Below are 22,088 nucleotides of genomic sequence, written 5' to 3' on the forward strand. Positions count from 1 at the left end.
ATATAAAAAATTCAATCCATTCAGACAAAACTTTTACTAAAATAAAACATTTCAGCGAAAACCGCATATTTCTATCATGAACCGTTTAGAAGTTACAGGCAGTTAAAATGGAGGAAAATATAAGTGGACACCCGGTATTATAATTGTGTCACCGGTAAGCGAAAAAGGTAACGCACAACTTGGAAGAACCTATAGTTTTCAGGGACTACCTTTTTCGCTTTCCGGTGACACAGTTATAATATATCTGATTGTTCCAACTGCGTTGCTTCACCAGAAACGAAGTTAGAAAACTATAGGCTCTTCCAAGTCATTCGTTACCTTTTTCGCTTTCCGGTGACACAATTAAAATATATCTGCTTGTTCCAACTGCGTTACTTCACCAGAAACCAAGTTGGAAATCTATAGGTTCTTCCAAGTTGTGCGTTACCTTTTTCGCTTTCCGTTGACACAATTATAATATATCTGCTTGTTCCAACTCCGTTGCTTCACCAGAAACGAAGTTAGAAAACTATAGGCTTTTCCAAGTTGTGCGTTACCTTTTTCGCTTTCCGGTGACACAATTATAATATATCTGCTTGTTCCAACTGCGTTGCTTCACCAGAAACAAAGTTAGAAATATATAAGTTCTTTCAAGTTGTGCGTTACCTTTTTCGCTTTCCGGTGACAATTATAATATTCTGCTTGGTCCAACTGCGTTGCTTCACCAGAAACAAAGTTAAATTTTTAATTTATGAATGTTTTTTTTATATTGATAACGATTTCCGAAGTGAAAGTCGAAACGTCAAGTAAACTCATTTCAAACTCGAATTGTGGCTTATGTCCAAATAAAATAGTAAATCTTATTTTGTATTTCTCACGCCGGTAAGAAGACAACAATGAAATGACCTTTTTTACATTGGTCCACATGTATATTTTTTATTTCAGCTTCGAGATGGATGACGTCACTAGTATGTAAATGCCACAAAATCATAATTTAAAAATAAAAATTGACCTGTTTCCGGATTTTTTAGTCGTAGGTTTACGAAATAATGAAGTTATTCCATTTGGTTTTGCCACACTGTAGAACGTAGAACTTTGGAATCCTGAGAAAACTAATAAGTATTTTTGAGAAATTTAAACGCAGAATGAAAGATTTGCCTGAATTCAGGTTGCCTGAATGACACAATATGGAGAAATAAAAATATCGGAAAAGATATGAAAGGCAGAATTTACAAAACAGTCATCAGAACAATAATGACATACGCGGTAGAAACACGACCCGACATAGAGAGGACAAAAAGATTGCTCGAAACAGCGGAGATGAAAACCCTTCGAAAAATCGATGGTGAGACTCTATGGGACAGAGCTGGAAGTGCAGATATACGACAGAAGACAGGGTAAAAAACAGAAGAATAGAATGGACTGACCACATAAGCCGAATGACAACAGAGTAGTCAGGACAGCGAGAGACGGTTTCCCAATAGGCAGACGATCAGTGGTAAGACCATGAAAACGATTGACAACTTACTAGAGGCACATTGAAAAAACAGAGTCATGTCTATACAAAAAGAAGAAGAAGAAGAAGAAGAATTTATGAAAATTTTGATAATAAATAAAAAATTATAGCATCAATAATCCATTGCTTTTGTGCTTATTTTTATTTATACAATAAGTTAACTTATTACAATTTTCGTATAAAATTGGTTATAACTTTGTAAAATACCCTGTATAACATAACAATCCATTATACATTTGTAATGGCGAAGTTAAGAAGATTTTGAATATAAAATAAAATACAGGGTGTTCCATTAAAAAAACATAAGTTAGGTCTGTCACTATGTTATCGAACACCCTCTGTAACATTCTAATTAATTTTGAAATGTGAATCTCAAAGTTGGCTACAATTTCTGTTATTAACTTTTATTGGATCTATATACTTATATAATTATTATATATATTACTATAACGGATCTAATCGGTACATTTAATTGGATATGTAAATAAATTCTAATTCGGTAAGATTCTCCTAAATTGATGCAACCCAACTCCAATGATAAATCGCTGTACCGTTTAGACACGACGATTCAATCCAAGTTGATTCAATCCGATACCAACTTCAACCCAACTCCAACTTTGATAAGTCGTGCGATGCACCGTTTACACACAATGATAAGTTGCAACAACTCGATTGACCTTGATAAGTTGTTTGATTTATCGCTGTGTCTAAAGGCCGCTTTAAATTGTACAGTTCCTGCGTAAACCAATTCGAACGTGTACATTTTTTAGGTTCACATTTAAGTAGTGGAAAATAGTAGTCGAAAATAATTTTGGATAGTATTTAAAAAAGCTAATGATTTATCCTCAGCACAAATTGTATTAAATACCTCTGACCAATTTGTTGACTCAAGGGTTTGAACAAAACGATTTATGTTCCTTTCACTATATGAACGGATGAATATATAGGCATCATTGTCTGTGTTAATGCTACATTGGAACAATTGCACACGATGATCAGAGATAAAACCTTCCACAACCATTGTTTTTTGTTGGTGATTTATGTTTGTAGCAATATAATCAATTTGAGTTTTACTAGTTGCAGTTACTCTTGTATAATCATTCACAGTTACGGTTAAGCCATAAGAATCTAAAACATTTACCAAGTTCTGCTTACTTGGTGAATTTGATTTGAAATCTATATTGAAGTCACCTGTTAATATTATAGCCTTACCTTCGGAGACTAGTACATCAAGTATTAGATCCAGTTTTGACATAAAAACATCAATAGAGCCACGTCCAGGCAGATAAATACACAACACAACACAATTAAAAAGGCAATAGTCTATTTCAACAGCACTCACTTCGATTGAGAACATATATTAGAACGTTCCTTCCAAACCACACCCTCTTTCACATAGATTGAAGACCCTCTATGTTCCCCTTGGTCACGGCAGAAAGATGAAGCCAGAGAAAATCCATTTATATGGTGTAGTTCTAGTTGTTCTTTAGATTTCCAGTGCTCAGTTAAACAGACACATACAGTATGTAGACCTTCGCATTGCAGGAAGAACTCTAGTCTTTCAATGCTTGTTGATACACATTGTATATTTTGATGAAGTAAGCCAAAACTTTTTTGATTGATAGTTGAAGCATTTTTACCAACTGTGTCAAAATTAGGAGAATTGAATACTTCTAACTTATCCAATTTAAATTTGCTTCCGAACTACTCACGAAAACTTTTGACTGCTCCTTTCGGATGCCGGTAACACAATGATTTTTTCTTTTCCAAACTGTCTCAACATTCAAACAAAACTTTCCCCATTCCAAATTGCCAAGCCAATCAGAAACATTTCTCTCTCACCATTCTTTTTTTCATGCGAAACACCCACTCATACTTTCAAAAATATTCCTACCATCATAATAATTACTTTCGGGAAATTCTACAAAATTTACTCGGGGTTAAACAAAAAGAGATTAAAATTCCAAACTTTCTTTACCTTAATTTTCTAAGAACTAATTACCTATGGCTTCTACCTTTCCCGTAATAAACAATCGGTTTAAAATAATAATCCTAAATAACTTTCACTTCACTTTTATTTACAAATGTCTTTAAGTCTTAAGGGAAAAACTCATCAAGGAGAAACCTACTACGTGAAATCTAACTTCTAATAAATATTTACAAACAAATATACAGGGTGTATCAAATTTATGTGCCCGCGTTATATAAAAAAAAAATTAAATTTTTATTCTATCTTTGATTGATAAATTGAAACACAATAACATACCCGCCTTGTTTTGAGATAAAATCGTTATTAATATGTGCAACAAAAAATGATTTTCTCTCGACAACAACACATTTCTATTGTGTCAAAATATTGAGTCCCACCTGAAAAACAATTGCTGAAAAACATCAAAACCTTGATTACAAGATCCGAAAGACTGACAGACTAAGAACATCAAAATGAGGAAATGCATAACGTGAAAACAACGTTAAGAAAAAACGGCTTCTCAACATACAACATCGAAAAAGCTCAAAATGCTCGAAGAAGAGATAAGGACCCTACAGAAGACAATAAACCGATCGGCAAAACCATTCTGCCATATGTGAAGGGTACGACAGAGAAAATAGGGAGAGTGCTGAGAAAACACAACATAGAAACGATATTTAATACGGACAGAAAGATCTCAACTATTTTACCAACACGAAAGACCAAAATATCGTTAGAAAGGCAAGGTGTATACGAGATTCCGTGTGGGGATTGTGGAAAGTCGTACATTGGACAGACCAACCGAAGAATCCAGATAAGACGAGAAGAACACCGAAATGCTATCGAAAGGGGAGAAACCACGTCATCCCTGGCTCAACATGTCGCAAATACAGGACACACAATAAATCTGAACCAAACAACGATGTTAGCTAACATCGAAGTAAAAAGAAAACGGGAAATCAGAGAATCGATAGAAATTGAAAGAAATCCCAACGGCTTAAACCAAAGAGATGATGCGCAACGGCTTCCTACAACATGGAAAACGGTACTGAAGAAAAAGACCAAAATAAATCAGGCCGCAACATCCACGCGTAACATCCCGCCGACGACTGCAACCTACACCGGACCAATAACAAGAGCCAGAGTTCGCGCAGGGCAAGCAGCAGCAGCATCAGGATCAACTATATAAGTTACGGTATCGTGAATAAACATTCAGTCTACTTCCAGCAGCAGCGAGAAGCGGAACTACCTGACTTGACAATGGCAAGTGAGATCTTGCCGAAACGTCGTCAAAATAATGGTTTTTCTCAAAACCAAAATTATTCAACGCGGAGTCAAACCCGGAAAACAACAGAAAGCACATACAGCTCCCGCGGAAACTTCAAGTGTAACATAATTAACCTCTACGGGGAGGAAATTCTACCAGACATCAGAAGATACGAAAAACTACGATCGAAACGAAGGACGTTGTTATGCAACCTTACGTTTTTAGAACGCTGCCGTGACGAAAGCATTATACCAACTTGTATGAAGCTCACTTTTCACAAAAACAACTATAAAACTAAAAACATCTTAAGAAGAGCAAGCCTGGCGCTTATTAGAGAGACAATCCATGATACCAGACGAGACATCGACAAAATGAATGCAGAATCATTACAGCTGCATCTTAAACTAAGTAACACAATCCATCCAACGTTATGGAATTTCTTTGAACAACTGACAAACTTTCGAGCAGAAATAGATGCTGATCTCACTAAGACCAAACAAATTAAAAAGTTTGAAAATTTGTTACTACAACAGCGGCCAAAAAAGAAAGAAAATCCACAAATAGAAACAAACAATTTAGTATATAACTTTTCAAATCTGACACTGGATGAAGCCACGAATAGTGTTCTTGAAAAAGGTTTTAATTTTGCTGTTGCACCTACATACATTCCCGTAGAAAACATCATTACTGAGGTAGAGACTACAATTACTAATCTCCCAGCAGAAACAGCCGAGATCATACGCCAAGACGTATCAAAAATATTAAGAACAGCTAAACCACCAAAAAGAAATTTAACACAGGAAGAGAAAGAAGCCTTACATAATTTGAAGAACAATAAAGAAATCATCGTGCTTCCAGCTGACAAAGGCAACGCTACGGTAGTGATGAATATTCAAGACTACGAAACAAAAATAAACGACATCTTAAATGATACAACATATCAAAGCATCTCGTCAGACCCGACAACCTATCTAGAGAAAATAACAAAAGCCAAGATCAAAGCCTCAAATATCAATAAAGAACAACAGGTCCATCTCATACCTAGAGAGAAGTCATCTAGATGCCCAAAATTTTACGGCCTACCCAAGGTACACAAGGCAGGATTACCACTGCGACCAATTGTGAGCTCCATCGGATCTCCCTTACAACCGCTGGCGAAATTTCTGGCCCAACAGCTGCAACCATACGCGGAAGAAGCGGATTCTTACGTCAAGAACGCGAACCACTTCATCGAGCGTATAAAAGATTCTTGAGCCGGGACATTTACTAGTCAGCTTTGATGTTGTCTCACTTTTCACGAATGTTCCTATAGATGAATCACTGGACATCATAAGCAAAAAGTATCCAATATCACCGGATACACTAAACCTAACTAAACACTGTTTAAATAACACTTATTTCATCTATAAGGAACAAAGATATAAACAAGTTGAGGGAGCACCGATGGGTTCCCCACTGTCACCAGTAATAGCGAACTTGTTTATGAAGGAAATAGAACAGCGGGCAATAGAAACAGCTGAATACAAACCCAAACTGTGGCTTAGATACGTGGATGACACTTTTATCATCTGGACCCACGGAGAAGAAAAACTAAAGGCTTTTTTAGAACACATCAACAATATCCACCATAAAATTCAGTTTAACATGGAACTGGAAAAAAACGATCAAATTCCATTCTTAGATGTGTTAATAATAAAGAAACAAGACGGACACATAGGCCATACAGTGCATCGGAAACCGACACATACCGATAGATATCTAAATGCTGCTTCACACCACCATCCTGCACAATTGCATTCAGTCATCAAAACCTTGATTACAAGATCCGAAAGACTGACAGACCAAGAACATCAAAATGAGGAAATGCATAACGTGAAAACAGCGTTAAGAAAAAACGGCTTCTCAACATACAACATCGAAAAAGCTCAAAATGCTCGAAGAAGAGATAAGGACCCTACAGAAGACAATAAACCGACCGGCAAAACCATTCTGCCATATGTGAAGGGTACGACAGAGAAAATAGGGAGAGTGCTGAGAAAACACAACATAGAAACGATATTTAATACGGACAGAAAGATCTCAACTATTTTACCAACACCAAAGACCAAAATATCGTTACAAAGCCAAGGTGTATACGAGATTCCGTGTGGGGATTGTGGAAAGTCGTACATTGGACAGACCAACCGAAGAATCCAGGTAAGACGAGAAGAACACCGAAATGCTATCGAAAGGGGAGAAACCACGTCATCCCTGGCTCAACATGTCGCAAATACAGGACACACAATAAACCTGAACCAAACAACGATGTTAGCTAACATCGAAGTAAAAAGAAAACGGGAAATCAGAGAATCGATAGAAATTGAAAGAAATCCCAACGGCTTAAACCAAAGAGATGATGCGCAACGGCTTCCTACAACATGGAAAACGGTACTGAAGAAAAAGACCAAAATAAATCAGGCCGCAACATCCACGCGTAACATCCCGCCGACGACTGCAACCTACACCGGACCAATAACAAGAGCCAGAGTTCGCGCAGGGCAAGCAGCAGCAGCATCAGGATCAACTATATAAGTTACGGTATCGTGAATAAACATTCAGTCTACTTCCAGCAGCAGCGAGAAGGGGAACTTACTGACTTGACAATGGCAAGTGAGATCTTGCCGAAACGTCGTCAAAATAATGGTTTTTCTCAAAACCAAAATTATTCAACGCGGTATGTCAAAAAGTTTGAATTTCACTCAAGAGTAAAGTAGCTTTATTTTTCGTAATATTGAAAATTGCTATTATGAAAAGTTGTGTGGAATTAAAAACTATATTCTAATATGCAATTACATCCTTCTAATTGAAAAAAAAAATTTTTGAAAAATTATGGATAACTATCATTATTTTTTCAGTTATTTCAATTCTGATAACTCTTATTATTAATTTTACGAAAAAAAGTGATTCTTAATAAAAAGTTCTGGATGGTCTAAAACTTACAATACAACTATCTTATATCAAATTTTATCAATTTTATACGAGGTATGTCAAAAAAGATAAATTTAGATCAAAAGTAAAGTACCTTTATAGTTCAGAATATTTCAATTAGAAGGATGTAATTACATACTGAAACATAGTTTTTAATTCTAAATAACTTTTCATAATAACAATTTTCGATATTGTGAAAAATAAACGTATTTTACTCTTGAGCGAAATTCATATTTTTGACATACCTCGTATAAAATTTGACATAAGATGGTTGTATTTTAGATTTTAGACCATGTATAACGTTTTATTAAGAATCACTTTTTTTCGTAAAATTAACAATAAAAGAGTTATCTGAATTAAAATAACTGAAAATAATGTTAGTTATCCATAATTTTTCAAAAAAAAATTTTTCAATTAGAAGGATGTAATTGCATACTAGAATACAGTTTTCAATTCCAAACAACTTTTCATAATAGCAATTTTCAATATTGTGAAAAATAAAGCTACTTTACTCTTGAGTGAAATTCAAACTTTTTGACACACCTCGTATAATATTCAAAAAATTTGATATTTGATGGTTAAATCTTAGGTTTTGGACCATGCAGAGCTTTTTATAAAGAATAACTTTTTTTCGTAAAATTAATAATAAAAAAGTTTTCCATATGGATACAACTTACAGGGACATACTGTATATATATATATATATATATATATATAAAATGATGTTAGATAATCAAGTACAAATATAAAAATAAATAAGCAAAATCATTGGCTAATACTCGTAAAGTGAATGTGAATTTAGTTGGAAATATATAAAATGATGAAGGGTCATCATTCCATACATTTCTGTGCAACTATATACACCGGTGTTTCGGCCTATTTGGGCCTCGTGAGTATAGTGTAGCAAGTTAAAAAAGTTGTTTGTTAACTTGTAAAAGGATTACTACAGGAGCAAGGTTACCATTATTATATAATAACCATGGCAATGTTAGTTGTAGCCTTGCGACTGCGGGTCTTCTAACAATCTGACTAAAATGCATAAAGTAACAGAGAGGTCACCAGATCAGAAAACGTATAGCCAAATTGATCACATACTAATAAACAAAAGAAAACAATCTTCAATGAAGGACGTGAGAACATTCAGAGGTGCGTGTGCGGATTCAGACCACTATATGGTCACAGCCACCATAAGACAAAAAGTTAAAATCCAAACTAAACAGAAAAATCAACAAAAAATGGAATGTCAATAAATTGCAGAATGCAGATATTAGAAAAAAATATGAAGAAGAAATAACAGTGCAAATAAGCGAGAAATATAAAGCAGATGACATCAAATCAGAATGGGACATGATCAAAAAGTCAATAGAAGAAGCTGCAAAAAAGCAGGTAGGCAAACACCAGAAGAAAACAAAAAACGAATGGTATAACAACGAATGTAAAGAGCTAACAGCACAAAAGGTGCAAGCAAGAATTAAATGGCTGAGAACGGATAAAGAGGAAGACAGAGAAAGTTATGAAAAATTAAGAAAGGACGCTAAGAAAATTATAAGACAAAATAAAAGAAGATGGGCAGATGAAAAGATGCAAGAAATAGAACAGGAAAGAACAAATAGAAACACGAAACATTTCTATAAAAATATTAAAGAACAAACCAAAAAATACAAAGGTAAAACAAACGGAATAAAAAATAAAGAGGGAATAGTCATTGTAGAAGACAATGAATATAGGCAGGTATGGGCAGATCACTACAGAGAACTCTTGACGGAGGAATACAATGGAGAAGAAATGCACGAAGAAGAGGAAACGGTGGACGAAGAAGCAGACGAAATACACATTGAAGTCTCGAAAGAGCCAACAATAGATGAACTCGAGGAAGTAATACAGAAGAGCAAAAATGGAAAAGCTCCAGGAAAAGACGAAATTAACATGGAACTTATAAAATATGGAGGAAAGGACAGAGGACTGGGAGATAGGGCAGGTAATAACAATACATAAAAAGGGAGACCAACAAATTTGTGAAAATTATAGAGGAATAACACTACTAAGCACAACATATAAAATATTGACTTCAATAATAAGAAAAAGATTGTCAAAGATCACGAAGAAGAGAGTGGGACAGTACCAATGTGGATTCGCAGAAGGAAGATCAACAATAGATGCTATACACACAATAAAACAAATAATGGAAAAAGCAAATGAATACAAACTGCAATTAGAAATGCTATTCATCGATTTCAAACAAGCATTTGATTCGATTAAGAGAAAACAACTAATGATTGCCCTGGAAAAATTAAAAATCCCACATAAACTCAGAAAATTAATAAATATGACAATGAGAACTACCAAAATTAGCATAAAGACGCAAAGAGGCGAGACAGATGAATTCATTATAAATAAAGGAGTGAAACAAGGGGATGTCTTATCCACGACACTGTTTAATCTAGCTTTAGAATATGTACTACGAAATATAAACAAAGGAAACCTAAGAACAAGAGGTGGACAAATAATCGCATATGCAGACGACATTGTTATTATTGCCAAAAATAGAAACATAATGAAAGAAATGCTAGAAGAAATAAAAGAGAAAGGGGAGACAATGGGACTCAGATTAAATGAAGAAAAGACGAAAATATTAAGACTAGGGAAACCAGCAATAAAAGGAAAAACCAAAATAGGAAATTCAGAGTTTGAAGATGTAGAACATTTCAAATACCTAGGAGTGACAATAAGCAAAACGGGTGAAAGAATACCAGAAATAAAGGAAAAATATTGGCAGCGAATAAAGCTTATTTTGCAAATAAAACACTACTTAAAAGCAAAATACTGTCTATTAAAACCAAGATGAGAATGTATAACACCATAATTAGACCAATATTATTATACGCAGCAGAAACAATGACGATGACTAAAAAAGATGAAGAAAACTTAAGAATAGTGGAGAGAAAGATCATGAGAACCATACTGGGACCAATCAGAACAGAGCAAAATGAATATCGAAGCCGAACAAATGCAGAGATTAAGAAAGTACTAAAAGAAGATATCGTAACCAAAATAAAGCAATGCAGAGTTAGATGGTTAGGTCACATCTGGCGGGCAGGAGATGAAGCAGTGACATATGCTATGATAGAATGGAATCCAGGAGGAAGAAAGAAAAGAGGAAGACCAAGATCAAAGTGGTTGCAAGAAGTTGAAGAAGACTTAAAACACGCAGGAGTCAGAGAATGTCGGGGAAAAACTAGAGATAGGAAAAAATGGAGAGAAATCGTTAAGAAGATAAAATAAGCAAAAGGGACTGATCCTCCTAAGAAATAGGATCTAGAAAGCTTTCACGACTTAGCCCCATATCGGGGTGTACAGTCACTATATATATATATATATATATATATATATATATATATATATATATATATATATATAAGCAAAATCATTGGCTAATACTCGTAAAGTGAATGTGAATTTAGTTGGAAATATATAAAATGATGAAGGGTCATCATTCCATACATTTCTGTGCAACTATATACACCGGTGTTTCGGCCTATTTGGGCCTCGTAAGTATAGTGTAGCAAGTTAAAAAAGTTGTTTGTTAACTTGTAAAAGGATTACTACAGGAGCAAGGTTACCATTTTTGGTCAGATTGTTAGAAGACCCGCAGTCGCAAGGCTACAACTAACATTGCCATGGTTATTATATAATAATGGTAACCTTGCTCCTGTAGTAATCCTTTTACAAGTTAACAAACAACTTTTTTAACTTGCTACACTATACTCACGAGGCCCAAATAGGCCGAAACACCGGTGTATATAGTTGCACAGAAATGTATGGAATGATGACCCTTCATCATTTTATATATTTCCAACTAAATTCACATTCACTTTACGAGTATTAGCCAATGATTTTGCTTATTTATTTTTATATTTGTACTTGATTATCTAACATCATTTTATATATATATATATATATATATATATATATATATATATATATATATATATATATATATATATATATATATATATATAAAATGATGTTAGATAATCAAGTACAAATATAAAAATAAATAAGCAAAATCATTGGCTAATACTCGTAAAGTGAATGTGAATTTAGTTGGAAATATATAAAATGATGAAGGGTCATCATTCCATACATTTCTGTGCAACTATATACACCGGTGTTTCGGCCTATTTGGGCCTCGTGAGTATAGTGTAGCAAGTTAAAAAAGTTGTTTGTTAACTTGTAAAAGGATTACTACAGGAGCAAGGTTACCATTATTATATAATAACCATGGCAATGTTAGTTGTAGCCTTGCGACTGCGGGTCTTCTAACAATCTGACCAAAAATGGTAACCTTGCTCCTGTAGTAATCCTTTTACAAGTTAACAAACAACTTTTTTAACTTGCTACACTATACTTACGAGGCCCAAATAGGCCGAAACACCGGTGTATATAGTTGCACAGAAATGTATGGAATGATGACCCTTCATCATTTTATATATTTCCAACTAAATTCACATTCACTTTACGAGTATTAGCCAATGATTTTGCTTATATATATATATATATATATATATATATATATATATATATATATATATATATATATATATATATATATATATATATATATATATATAGTGACTGTACACCCCGATATGGGGCTAAGTCGTGAAAGCTTTCTAGATCCTATTTCTTAGGAGGATCAGTCCCTTTTGCTTATTTTATCTTCTTAACGATTTCTCTCCATTTTTTCCTATCTCTAGTTTTTCCCCGACATTCTCTGACTCCTGCGTGTTTTAAGTCTTCTTCAACTTCTTGCAACCACTTTGATCTTGGTCTTCCTCTTTTCTTTCTTCCTCCTGGATTCCATTCTATCATAGCATATGTCACTGCTTCATCTCCTGCCCGCCAGATGTGACCTAACCATCTAACTCTGCATTGCTTTATTTTGGTTACGATATCTTCTTTTAGTACTTTCTTAATCTCTGCATTTGTTCGGCTTCGATATTCATTTTGCTCTGTTCTGATTGGTCCCAGTATGGTTCTCATGATCTTTCTCTCCACTATTCTTAAGTTTTCTTCATCTTTTTTAGTCATCGTCATTGTTTCTGCTGCGTATAATAATATTGGTCTAATTATGGTGTTATACATTCTCATCTTGGTTTTAATAGACAGTATTTTGCTTTTAAGTAGTGTTTTATTTGCAAAATAAGCTTTATTCGCTGCCAATATTTTTCCTTTATTTCTGGTATTCTTTCACCCGTTTTGCTTATTGTCACTCCTAGGTATTTGAAATGTTCTACATCTTCAAACTCTGAATTTCCTATTTTGGTTTTTCCTTTTATTGCTGGTTTCCCTAGTCTTAATATTTTCGTCTTTTCTTCATTTAATCTGAGTCCCATTGTCTCCCCTTTCTCTTTTATTTCTTCTAGCATTTCTTTCATTATGTTTCTATTTTTGGCAATAATAACAATGTCGTCTGCATATGCGATTATTTGTCCACCTCTTGTTCTTAGGTTTCCTTTGTTTATATTTCGTAGTACATATTCTAAAGCTAGATTAAACAGTGTCGTGGATAAGACATCCCCTTGTTTCACTCCTTTATTTATAATGAATTCATCTGTCTCGCCTCTTTGCGTCTTTATGCTAATTTTGGTAGTTCTCATTGTCATATTTATTAATTTTCTGAGTTTATGTGGGATTTTTAATTTTTCCAGGGCAATCATTAGTTGTTTTCTCTTAATCGAATCAAATGCTTGTTTGAAATCGATGAATAGCATTTCTAATTGCAGTTTGTATTCATTTGCTTTTTCCATTATTTGTTTTATTGTGTGTATAGCATCTATTGTTGATCTTCCTTCTGCGAATCCACATTGGTACTGTCCCACTCTCTTCTTCGTGATCTTTGACAATCTTTTTCTTATTATTGAAGTCAATATTTTATATGTTGTGCTTAGTAGTGTTATTCCTCTATAATTTTCACAAATTTGTTGGTCTCCCTTTTTATGTATTGTTATTACCTGCCCTATCTCCCAGTCCTCTGTCCTTTCCTCCATATTTTATAAGTTCCATGTTAATTTCGTCTTTTCCTGGAGCTTTTCCATTTTTGCTCTTCTGTATTACTTCCTCGAGTTCATCTATTGTTGGCTCTTTCGAGACTTCAATGTGTATTTCGTCTGCTTCTTCGTCCACCGTTTCCTCTTCTTCGTGCATTTCTTCTCCATTGTATTCCTCCGTCAAGAGTTCTCTGTAGTGATCTGCCCATACCTGCCTATATTCATTGTCTTCTACAATGACTATTCCCTCTTTATTTTTTATTCCGTTTGTTTTACCTTTGTATTTTTTGGTTTGTTCTTTAATATTTTTATAGAAATGTTTCGTGTTTCTATTTGTTCTTTCCTGTTCTATTTCTTGCATCTTTTCATCTGCCCATCTTCTTTTATTTTGTCTTATAATTTTCTTAGCGTCCTTTCTTAATTTTTCATAACTTTCTCTGTCTTCCTCTTTATCCGTTCTCAGCCATTTAATTCTTGCTTGCACCTTTTGTGCTGTTAGCTCTTTACATTCGTTGTTATACCATTCGTTTTTTGTTTTCTTCTGGTGTTTGCCTACCTGCTTTTTTGCAGCTTCTTCTATTGACTTTTTGATCATGTCCCATTCTGATTTGATGTCATCTGCTTTATATTTCTCGCTTATTTGCACTGTTATTTCTTCTTCATATTTTTTTCTAATATCTGCATTCTGCAATTTATTGACATTCCATTTTTTGTTGATTTTTCTGTTTAGTTTGGATTTTAACTTTTTGTCTTATGGTGGCTGTGACCATATAGTGGTCTGAATCCGCACACGCACCTCTGAATGTTCTCACGTCCTTCATTGAAGATTGTTTTCTTTTGTTTATTAGTATGTGATCAATTTGGCTATACGTTTTCTGATCTGGTGACCTCTCTGTTACTTTATGCATTTTAGGGTGTTCAAATTTTGTTGAGCTTATTATCATGTTTGTTCTTGTTGCTAGGTTACATAGTCTTAGACCATTATCATTAGTGTTTATGTGTACGGTGTGTTTTCCTGCAATTTCCTATAAAAAATCTTATTTTCCAATCTCGCCATTAAGGTCTCCTAGTATAATTATAACATCTTCTTTGGGTATTTTTTTCCATCTCTTCTTCTATCTTATCATAAAAATTGTCTTTATCGTCTGTATTGCTTGTTTCTGTAGGTGCGTATAGGTTTAATAGTGATATATTGAATGGTTTATTATTTATTCTTACATACGCAATTCTTTCACATATCGGTCTTCTAAACTTCATGCAAGTTTGTCACACTCCAACTAGCAAGTTTGATTTAAACTTGCTGCAAGTTTGCAAAGTTGCCATGGCAAACCTGCAGCAAGCTTTCATGTTTGATGTATCAAACTTGTTGCAAGTTTGAAACAAGTTTATATTGCTATCTGGGCTGGGCACCAGATATTCCGGAGATCACTTCCAATGTCATATTCGTCGTTAGGGACCCCAAAAACCCCCCAAATAATGATTTTTGACTATTTTTTTTGCAGAAAACTCCACAAGACGAGGTAAACAGTAGGTACCCTGGGCACCAGGTACACCGTAGATCACTTCCCATGTCATATTCGTCCTTAGTGGCCCTAAAACACCCCGAGTAATGATTTTTGACTAACTTTTTAATGAATTTTAATGACGAGGTAAACAGTAGGTACCCTGGGCACCAGGCACTCCGGAGATCACTTACGACGTCATATTCGTTTTGAAATTGAACTCATTTCCGCCGATAATTGACGAGTTCTGAATTTTTTTATTGTCTGTTTGAGATGCACTTTAAGAATGCATTTTTTGTACGCAGTTTTTCAATATTATATCATGGCTCGGGGTCACAAAGTTTCCTGGCGCATTCACGAATCGAATGCAAAAATAATTATTAAGATCCGTCTTGTCGTTTTTTTTTTCGGAGGTAAGGCCGATTTTAGTGCTTTATGGCTTCGCCTATTATTGTAATCATTATTACAGATTGTAAATAAATGGGATGTTAAAAAATTGACAATTTCAAAACCTAGCACTTCGGGCCGATTTTTGTCCCTAAACTAGGTAGTTGTTTGTGATGTCATGTGGCACCACCTCCATCAGAAATAACCTTACCAAACAAATTTTACAACACTCATTTCGTAATACTTCACTCAAATGTTTTTTATCCGTCTTATCTTGGTTTGTCTCCAATGGTCAGTTTTTTATTCAGTGACTCTTGTTACCAATTGTAATAAGGTAATGTTTTCTTACCTCCTACTTCGTTTCTGGGCTTAAGCTGGTAATTTCAGTTTAATACTTACCGCTTCAACTACAGATCCAACTGCATTAACCTTTTATTTTAATTTTCCTTATTCGCTTGGCCAGTATCGAACATTTTGACCAGAAAACTTTCTTTACAATGCGGTTAATGTCCAAAAATTAATTTAAGACAATATAATAAAATAAAAATAATGTACTTACAGTTTCCTTCATTTGTATTTGATTGATTTTAATTCTATACAGCTTATTGGTAAAATCATTATTGAATCTAAATTTATCACTGTCTTCAATATCCCTCCCTTTGGGGATTTTATTCAGGACTCTAGCTTTTCCACATGCTAAAGATTGCAATGTTCTCCGTAGCTCTCCATCTTCTATATTAGTAGCTGCTCTTATGTCCTCCAAACTCAGTTCATCATAATCATTAAATAACAGAATAACTACTGTTTGAAAAAGAGATACAACCAATTCTTTTTTTCCACCTTTAAAGCTTGCCTTTAATACACAGTGTCCTAATGTTGGCTGGAACTGAAGTTTTCTTCCACTGTGTTTGCTGAGATAAAAGTCTTTAAATACATCTTGAAACTTCACCATGTGGTATGGAAGACTGACTTCCATTGCTTGATAACTGGGCCAGTAGCCCATGGTGAGAATGCTCACCGACATGTCAATAGGTGCCAAATTTCTACTGTTCACACTCAGATGCTGTTTAAACGCAACATTAATATCTTTACTTAATTCCATATCTTTAAACATGCCTTCAAGTTTTGACGTGAATCCACCTCCACACTCCTGTTTGAGCTTGCTTAACATGCTCTTCTCAGCATCAACACTGGCTGATTTACCCACCAATAACCTCTTCGCTAGGTCCTTTTTATAAAACGCTTCAAACACATCTTTGCCTTGAATAAAACGGAATATAACCATTATTTTATCTAATAGTTTTTCTAATTCTTCTTCGGTAGCCTCTTTATTTCCGGCACGAAGTTTATAATCCACAAATTTTGCTAAAAAAATATTTTATATTAGTACTGACCACAAAAGATACTAAACTACTAAAATGGTCATTGAAAATAATAAAGATAAACAAATTATGATTTTAATAATACAGTAAAATATTTCAATAGCGACCAACCTCGTGGTATTAATAAAGAAAATATATCAGTTTATTAGTTACGGCAGTGATTCCCTAGGGGGCGCGCTTTTAGTAATGGGGGGGCGTGAGTATAAAAAAAAACATTGACTAATTTACTAAAAGCAAAGCAAAACAAAATTCTGACAAAATAAAATACCCATGAACACTGACAATGAGCTATAACTAAAGAGCATTGAATACTAAATTAATACTAATTAATACTATATTAATACTAATTAATACTAATTATCAACAAATTTAATGTAAATTAGTGACTTCCTTGGGCTTGTTCTGCACAGAAAAGTTGACCGAAACAGGGTGTAACTAGAACATAATATGTACACATCCACAATAAATTTAACAGTTACAGAAGGACTGACTGAACTGACGCGACTAAGACTAAGACAAAGGTCAGAGTCAGAACTGAGAAGACGGAGATGCAGGCAGACGATCGAGAATGTTCAAAATAACTCGGAACTTCCCGCGAAAAGAGACAATCTGTTCCGAATCGGTTGAATTTTGATACATTGTTATGGCATATGATATATATTGTTATTGTACAAAGGGGGGGGGGGCGCGGTGAAAATAATTTTCACCGCGGGGGAAAATTGGGTCGCAAATGGTAAAAGGATGAGAAACGCTGAGTTACGGAGTTATTGGGTGCGTTCGGACGACCATAGCGGCTGGACAGCTGAGCCAGCAGTAGCTGTCAGACGTCACCGCTGGAAGTCAGCAGCTGAGAGATTTACTAAGCTTTCCCTATCACGGCTGGATGCAACCACTCAGCCGATTTCTGCTGACAGCCAGCCGATATGGTCGTCCGAACGCACCCATTGTTATGTTTATCTCAGATATCAACAGTTTAAACGCTTCTTGCTGCCTAGAGTATGACTCTACAGTTATTTAACAAAGGATTCTTGCATATAACAAAAAAAACACAGTTTACGACCAATAGATTACAAGTTAGCTTTCGCAGATTGTCAATGCATACCTATTTTATTAACCAATTGATTAGTATGCAATACTCTGCCGATGCACGGTGGTGGGAAGAAACTTGGAGTTTGGTAGATTTTGACGTTGAAACTTCAAATTGGAGCGCGCTGAAAAATTTGCAATATCTTCGGTTCTAGAAAACGTAGAACCTCAATTCTTTTTTTAAACTAGGGTAACTCGACGAAAAATTAATAGATAATTATTATTTTAGATAACACTAAGACAATTTTGTATATTGAATTAGTAGGAAACAAGCCTCGTGGTTTAAGAATAACAGAGAAAGGACCGGGATACGGAGAGTAGAACAACTGTAGACAACGCGTCACTAGGTGGCGAATAGGGGAATGCCCGACCTGGTTTACCAGTGGGTAGGAGGGAAATTACCTCAGGAGAGTAGATAGTGTCTCAGAATCTCGCACTGAAAGTTCAAGCAGTCCCATGGATTCTGAGGGGACAGAAAATCGATAAGAAACATCCACAAAAACATCACACAACTGAGTGATTGATAGCTACATTCAACATATGCACACTAAGTTCGGAAGAAAAGATGCTAGAATTAAACGAACAAATCAAGAAAATAAAGTATAGGACTGGCAGAAGTACAACGAAAAGAAGAGCAATAAATCAAACTAAAAAGTGGCCACCAACTATTATTTAAAGGAGATGAAAATCAAGCAGTAGACGGCGAAGGCTTACTTATTAATAAAAAAGTGGCATCTAAGATCACACAGTATAAGCATGTATAATGCTATATCTAAAAGAGTAATATCAATAGACATTCAAATTAATCAACTTAGACATGTAAAACTATTCAGACCTATGCCCCGACATCAGATAACGAAGATGAGGAAGTAGAGCAATTCTACCAACAAATTAATGAAGCATCGATGACACACAATTCAGAGTATTTAATCTTAATGGGCGATTCCAAAGCAAAAATAGTGAAAGAAGAAAACCAAAATGAAATTTTAATATGGCCCTATAAATTAGGAAACAAAGATAAAACAGGACTCCGGCCCTGGAACTCGTTATAAAAGTATCGATACATTTCAGCTCCGATTAAACGTGTTTTTTGTTGGTTTATACCAATAATTAGAAAACAAGTTTGTAATAAGAGTGAAGTTTAAAGTGGTTTCTAAGTACAGAGAAGAAAAATTGTAAGTACAATTTTCATTTCGACCACATCAAACCATTTCTTAAAGAATATTGCTGAAACCTAACCAACAGAAAATCCATTTTTATTTAAAATAAAAACGCCGAATAACCGGCTTAATTACATTAAGTCGGTAAAATTTCCTTCAAATGAAGAAAGCAAAAATTAAAAATGGATAGCAATAATTTAACTCATACAGCAAGCACCAAATCACTATCAACACCAACTACCTCTTCAACATCTTCAACAATAACTTATTCCAACGCCGTAACCAACTTTAACTTCCCCTCCAAGCAACAAGCAGTCGTTTTGTCATCTGTACCAGACATAAAAATACATGAATACATAACAGCGATAGGAACTTTAGTACAACCAAAAAATATCATCTTTGCGTCCAGAATCTCAAACAACCGAGTGTGCATCTATCTTAGTAACACCACAATCGTAGAAAATTTACTACATAATCACAAATCCGTTTCAATACAAGGAAACGACATAGAGATCAGGAGATTAATTACTCCTGCAAGCCGACTAGTGATATCAGGTGTTTGTCCCAGTATTCCAAATACTATAATCGAAGAAGAGCTCAAAAAATTGGAGCTTACTGCAGTGTCTAAAATAACATTTTTAAAAGTTGGCATGCCTGAATCTGAATACAGTCATATATTGAGCTTTAGGCGTCAAGTATTTGTTGCTCCAACAATTAATAATTCTATCCCAAATTCACTTCTAATATCTCACGACAATACCTCTTACAGAATTTATCTTTCCTTAGATGGTCTAAATTGCTCTAAATGTAATACCACAGGGCATAAAGATGAAAACTGCACTACTGAATCAATTAATGAACAAAATCTTGACCAGGTATCTCAACCTATGAATGTTAATTATTTCTGAAACAGAAAATTATCCAATAAATCAAAAATCCATTACATCAGAGTCTCCAACTGCTCATCAATCCAATACTCCTCCTACTTCTATAACCAGCCCACCACCAAGTACCTCCTCCAACTCACAAAACCTATCTGAATCATCATCTAATACTACCAACATATTAGCACATACTTCTATCAAAAGACAAATTTCAACATCTCCTGAAATAATAGAGTCAGAAAATCAAAAAATAATACTTCCAGCTCCAAAGCAATCTGCACCTAAAAGAATAAAAAAACCATTTAACATCGAAACCTCAATGAAACCTATAGAAGCCATTTTATCGTCAGCCACTACTCCTTACCCACTAAAATATACAGAACTATGTGACTATATTACAAATTCTATAGGCTCCAAATTGCCTGAAACAATAGCAAAGGATTATACTAATGACCTTGAAGGACGCTGAATTACAAATGGTGCACGCAAACGCAAACGACCGACGCCTTAAAAACAACATTTCAAGGATTTTAAAAAAGATAAATGGAACAGACAACTACTCTTCTGTTACTGAGGAAGAAAGCGACTGTAACCCTATTCAATAACAAATTCATAGTTCAATGGGATTTAAATGGCTTCTACAGCCATATCGAAAACTTAAAAATACTAATCAATGAATTTTCACCTTTAGTAATATGTTTACAAGAAACGCGACTTTCTAATAATAAAGTAAATTTAAAAAACTATACATCTTACACTAAATAAAGACAGGTGCAGCAGATAGCTAGCGGTGGTGTAGGTATCTTTGTGAAATCTACTGCCGAGTCCAAAGAAATTCCGATAAACACAAATTTAGTAGCGGTTGCAGTGTCAGTACTTCATCATTTCAAAATCAACATTTGCAGTATATATCTTCCACATCCAGACGAATCCATACTCCTAGAACTACAAAAAGTGATAGAACAAATTCCATCTCCTAAATTAATTCTGGCTGACACAAACTGTCATAACGAATCTTGGGGATCTGAAAAAACTGACAAAAATGGCAAAACTCTATTGGAAATAATTAACAACCTCAAACTAGTACTATTAAATACGGGAATGCCTACCCGTTTCAACGCATACAATGGCACGTTTTCAACCATTGATTTATCCCTCAGCGATTCAACTTTAGCACCACTACTTGAGTGGAATACGCTTTCACACTTATATGACAGCGACCATCTACCAATTTTAATCACTCATATTAAAGACGTAAACATTAATACAAAACCGTATGAAACATGGAAATTAAAGTCAGCAGATTGGGAAAAGTACATTAGTTTAGTTACTGCACGAATGGAAAACTTCAAAGTATTAGAAGATGTAGACACAACAATAACAAATTATAATGTTATAGTTGATTCAGCAAGAGAAGCGATTGGAAAAACTAAAGCTACCACTAAAACACCCATACCCTGGTGGAATATCGAAATAGAGACTTCTTTGAAACAAACAAAACACTCATTTAATATATTGAAAAACCACAATTCCGAAGCCAACTTAGCAGATTTAGAGCCTTAAGAGCCAGATCCAGATTTCTAATAAAAAAATCTAAGAAAGAAAGCTGGGCCAATTATGTCTCGTCAATAAATTCATCTACACCAATAAGTGATATATGGTAGAAAATAAGGAAAATAAAAGGCTCAACCAAAGTTAATCATATCGACATAATTACTACAGATATCTTAATTACTTCAAATAAACTAGAAATTTAGACATCTTTAACAATATTTACACAAATAAAAAGTCCCCTTCAATATGGCGTCAAGCAATTACAATTCCATTTTTAAAAATGAATAAGCCAAAAAACTTACCATCCTCATATCGTCCAATATCGCTCACCAGTAATATATGCAAAGCAATGGAGAGAATATTAAATAAAAGACTGAAATGGCAC

The 22,088-nt window shown here is 34.5% G+C and overlaps 1 protein-coding gene across 3 annotated transcripts in view; it reads right to left on the reverse strand.

Moving 5' to 3' along the window:
* LOC114343472 (cullin-4B) overlaps nt 1-22,088 on the reverse strand; it is a 193,247-nt gene that overhangs the window by 24,397 nt on the left and 146,762 nt on the right. For all 3 annotated transcript variants that reach the window (XM_050663479.1, XM_050663480.1, XM_050663481.1), the window contains exon 3: nt 16,197-17,002. In XM_050663479.1, the coding sequence (XP_050519436.1) occupies nt 16,197-17,002 (806 nt within the window). The remainder of the gene's footprint in view (nt 1-16,196; nt 17,003-22,088) is intronic.

The sequence above is a fragment of the Diabrotica virgifera genome, chromosome 10 (genome assembly GCF_917563875.1).
Source record: "Diabrotica virgifera virgifera chromosome 10, PGI_DIABVI_V3a".
In the NCBI taxonomy this organism is placed as follows: domain Eukaryota; kingdom Metazoa; phylum Arthropoda; class Insecta; order Coleoptera; family Chrysomelidae; genus Diabrotica; species Diabrotica virgifera.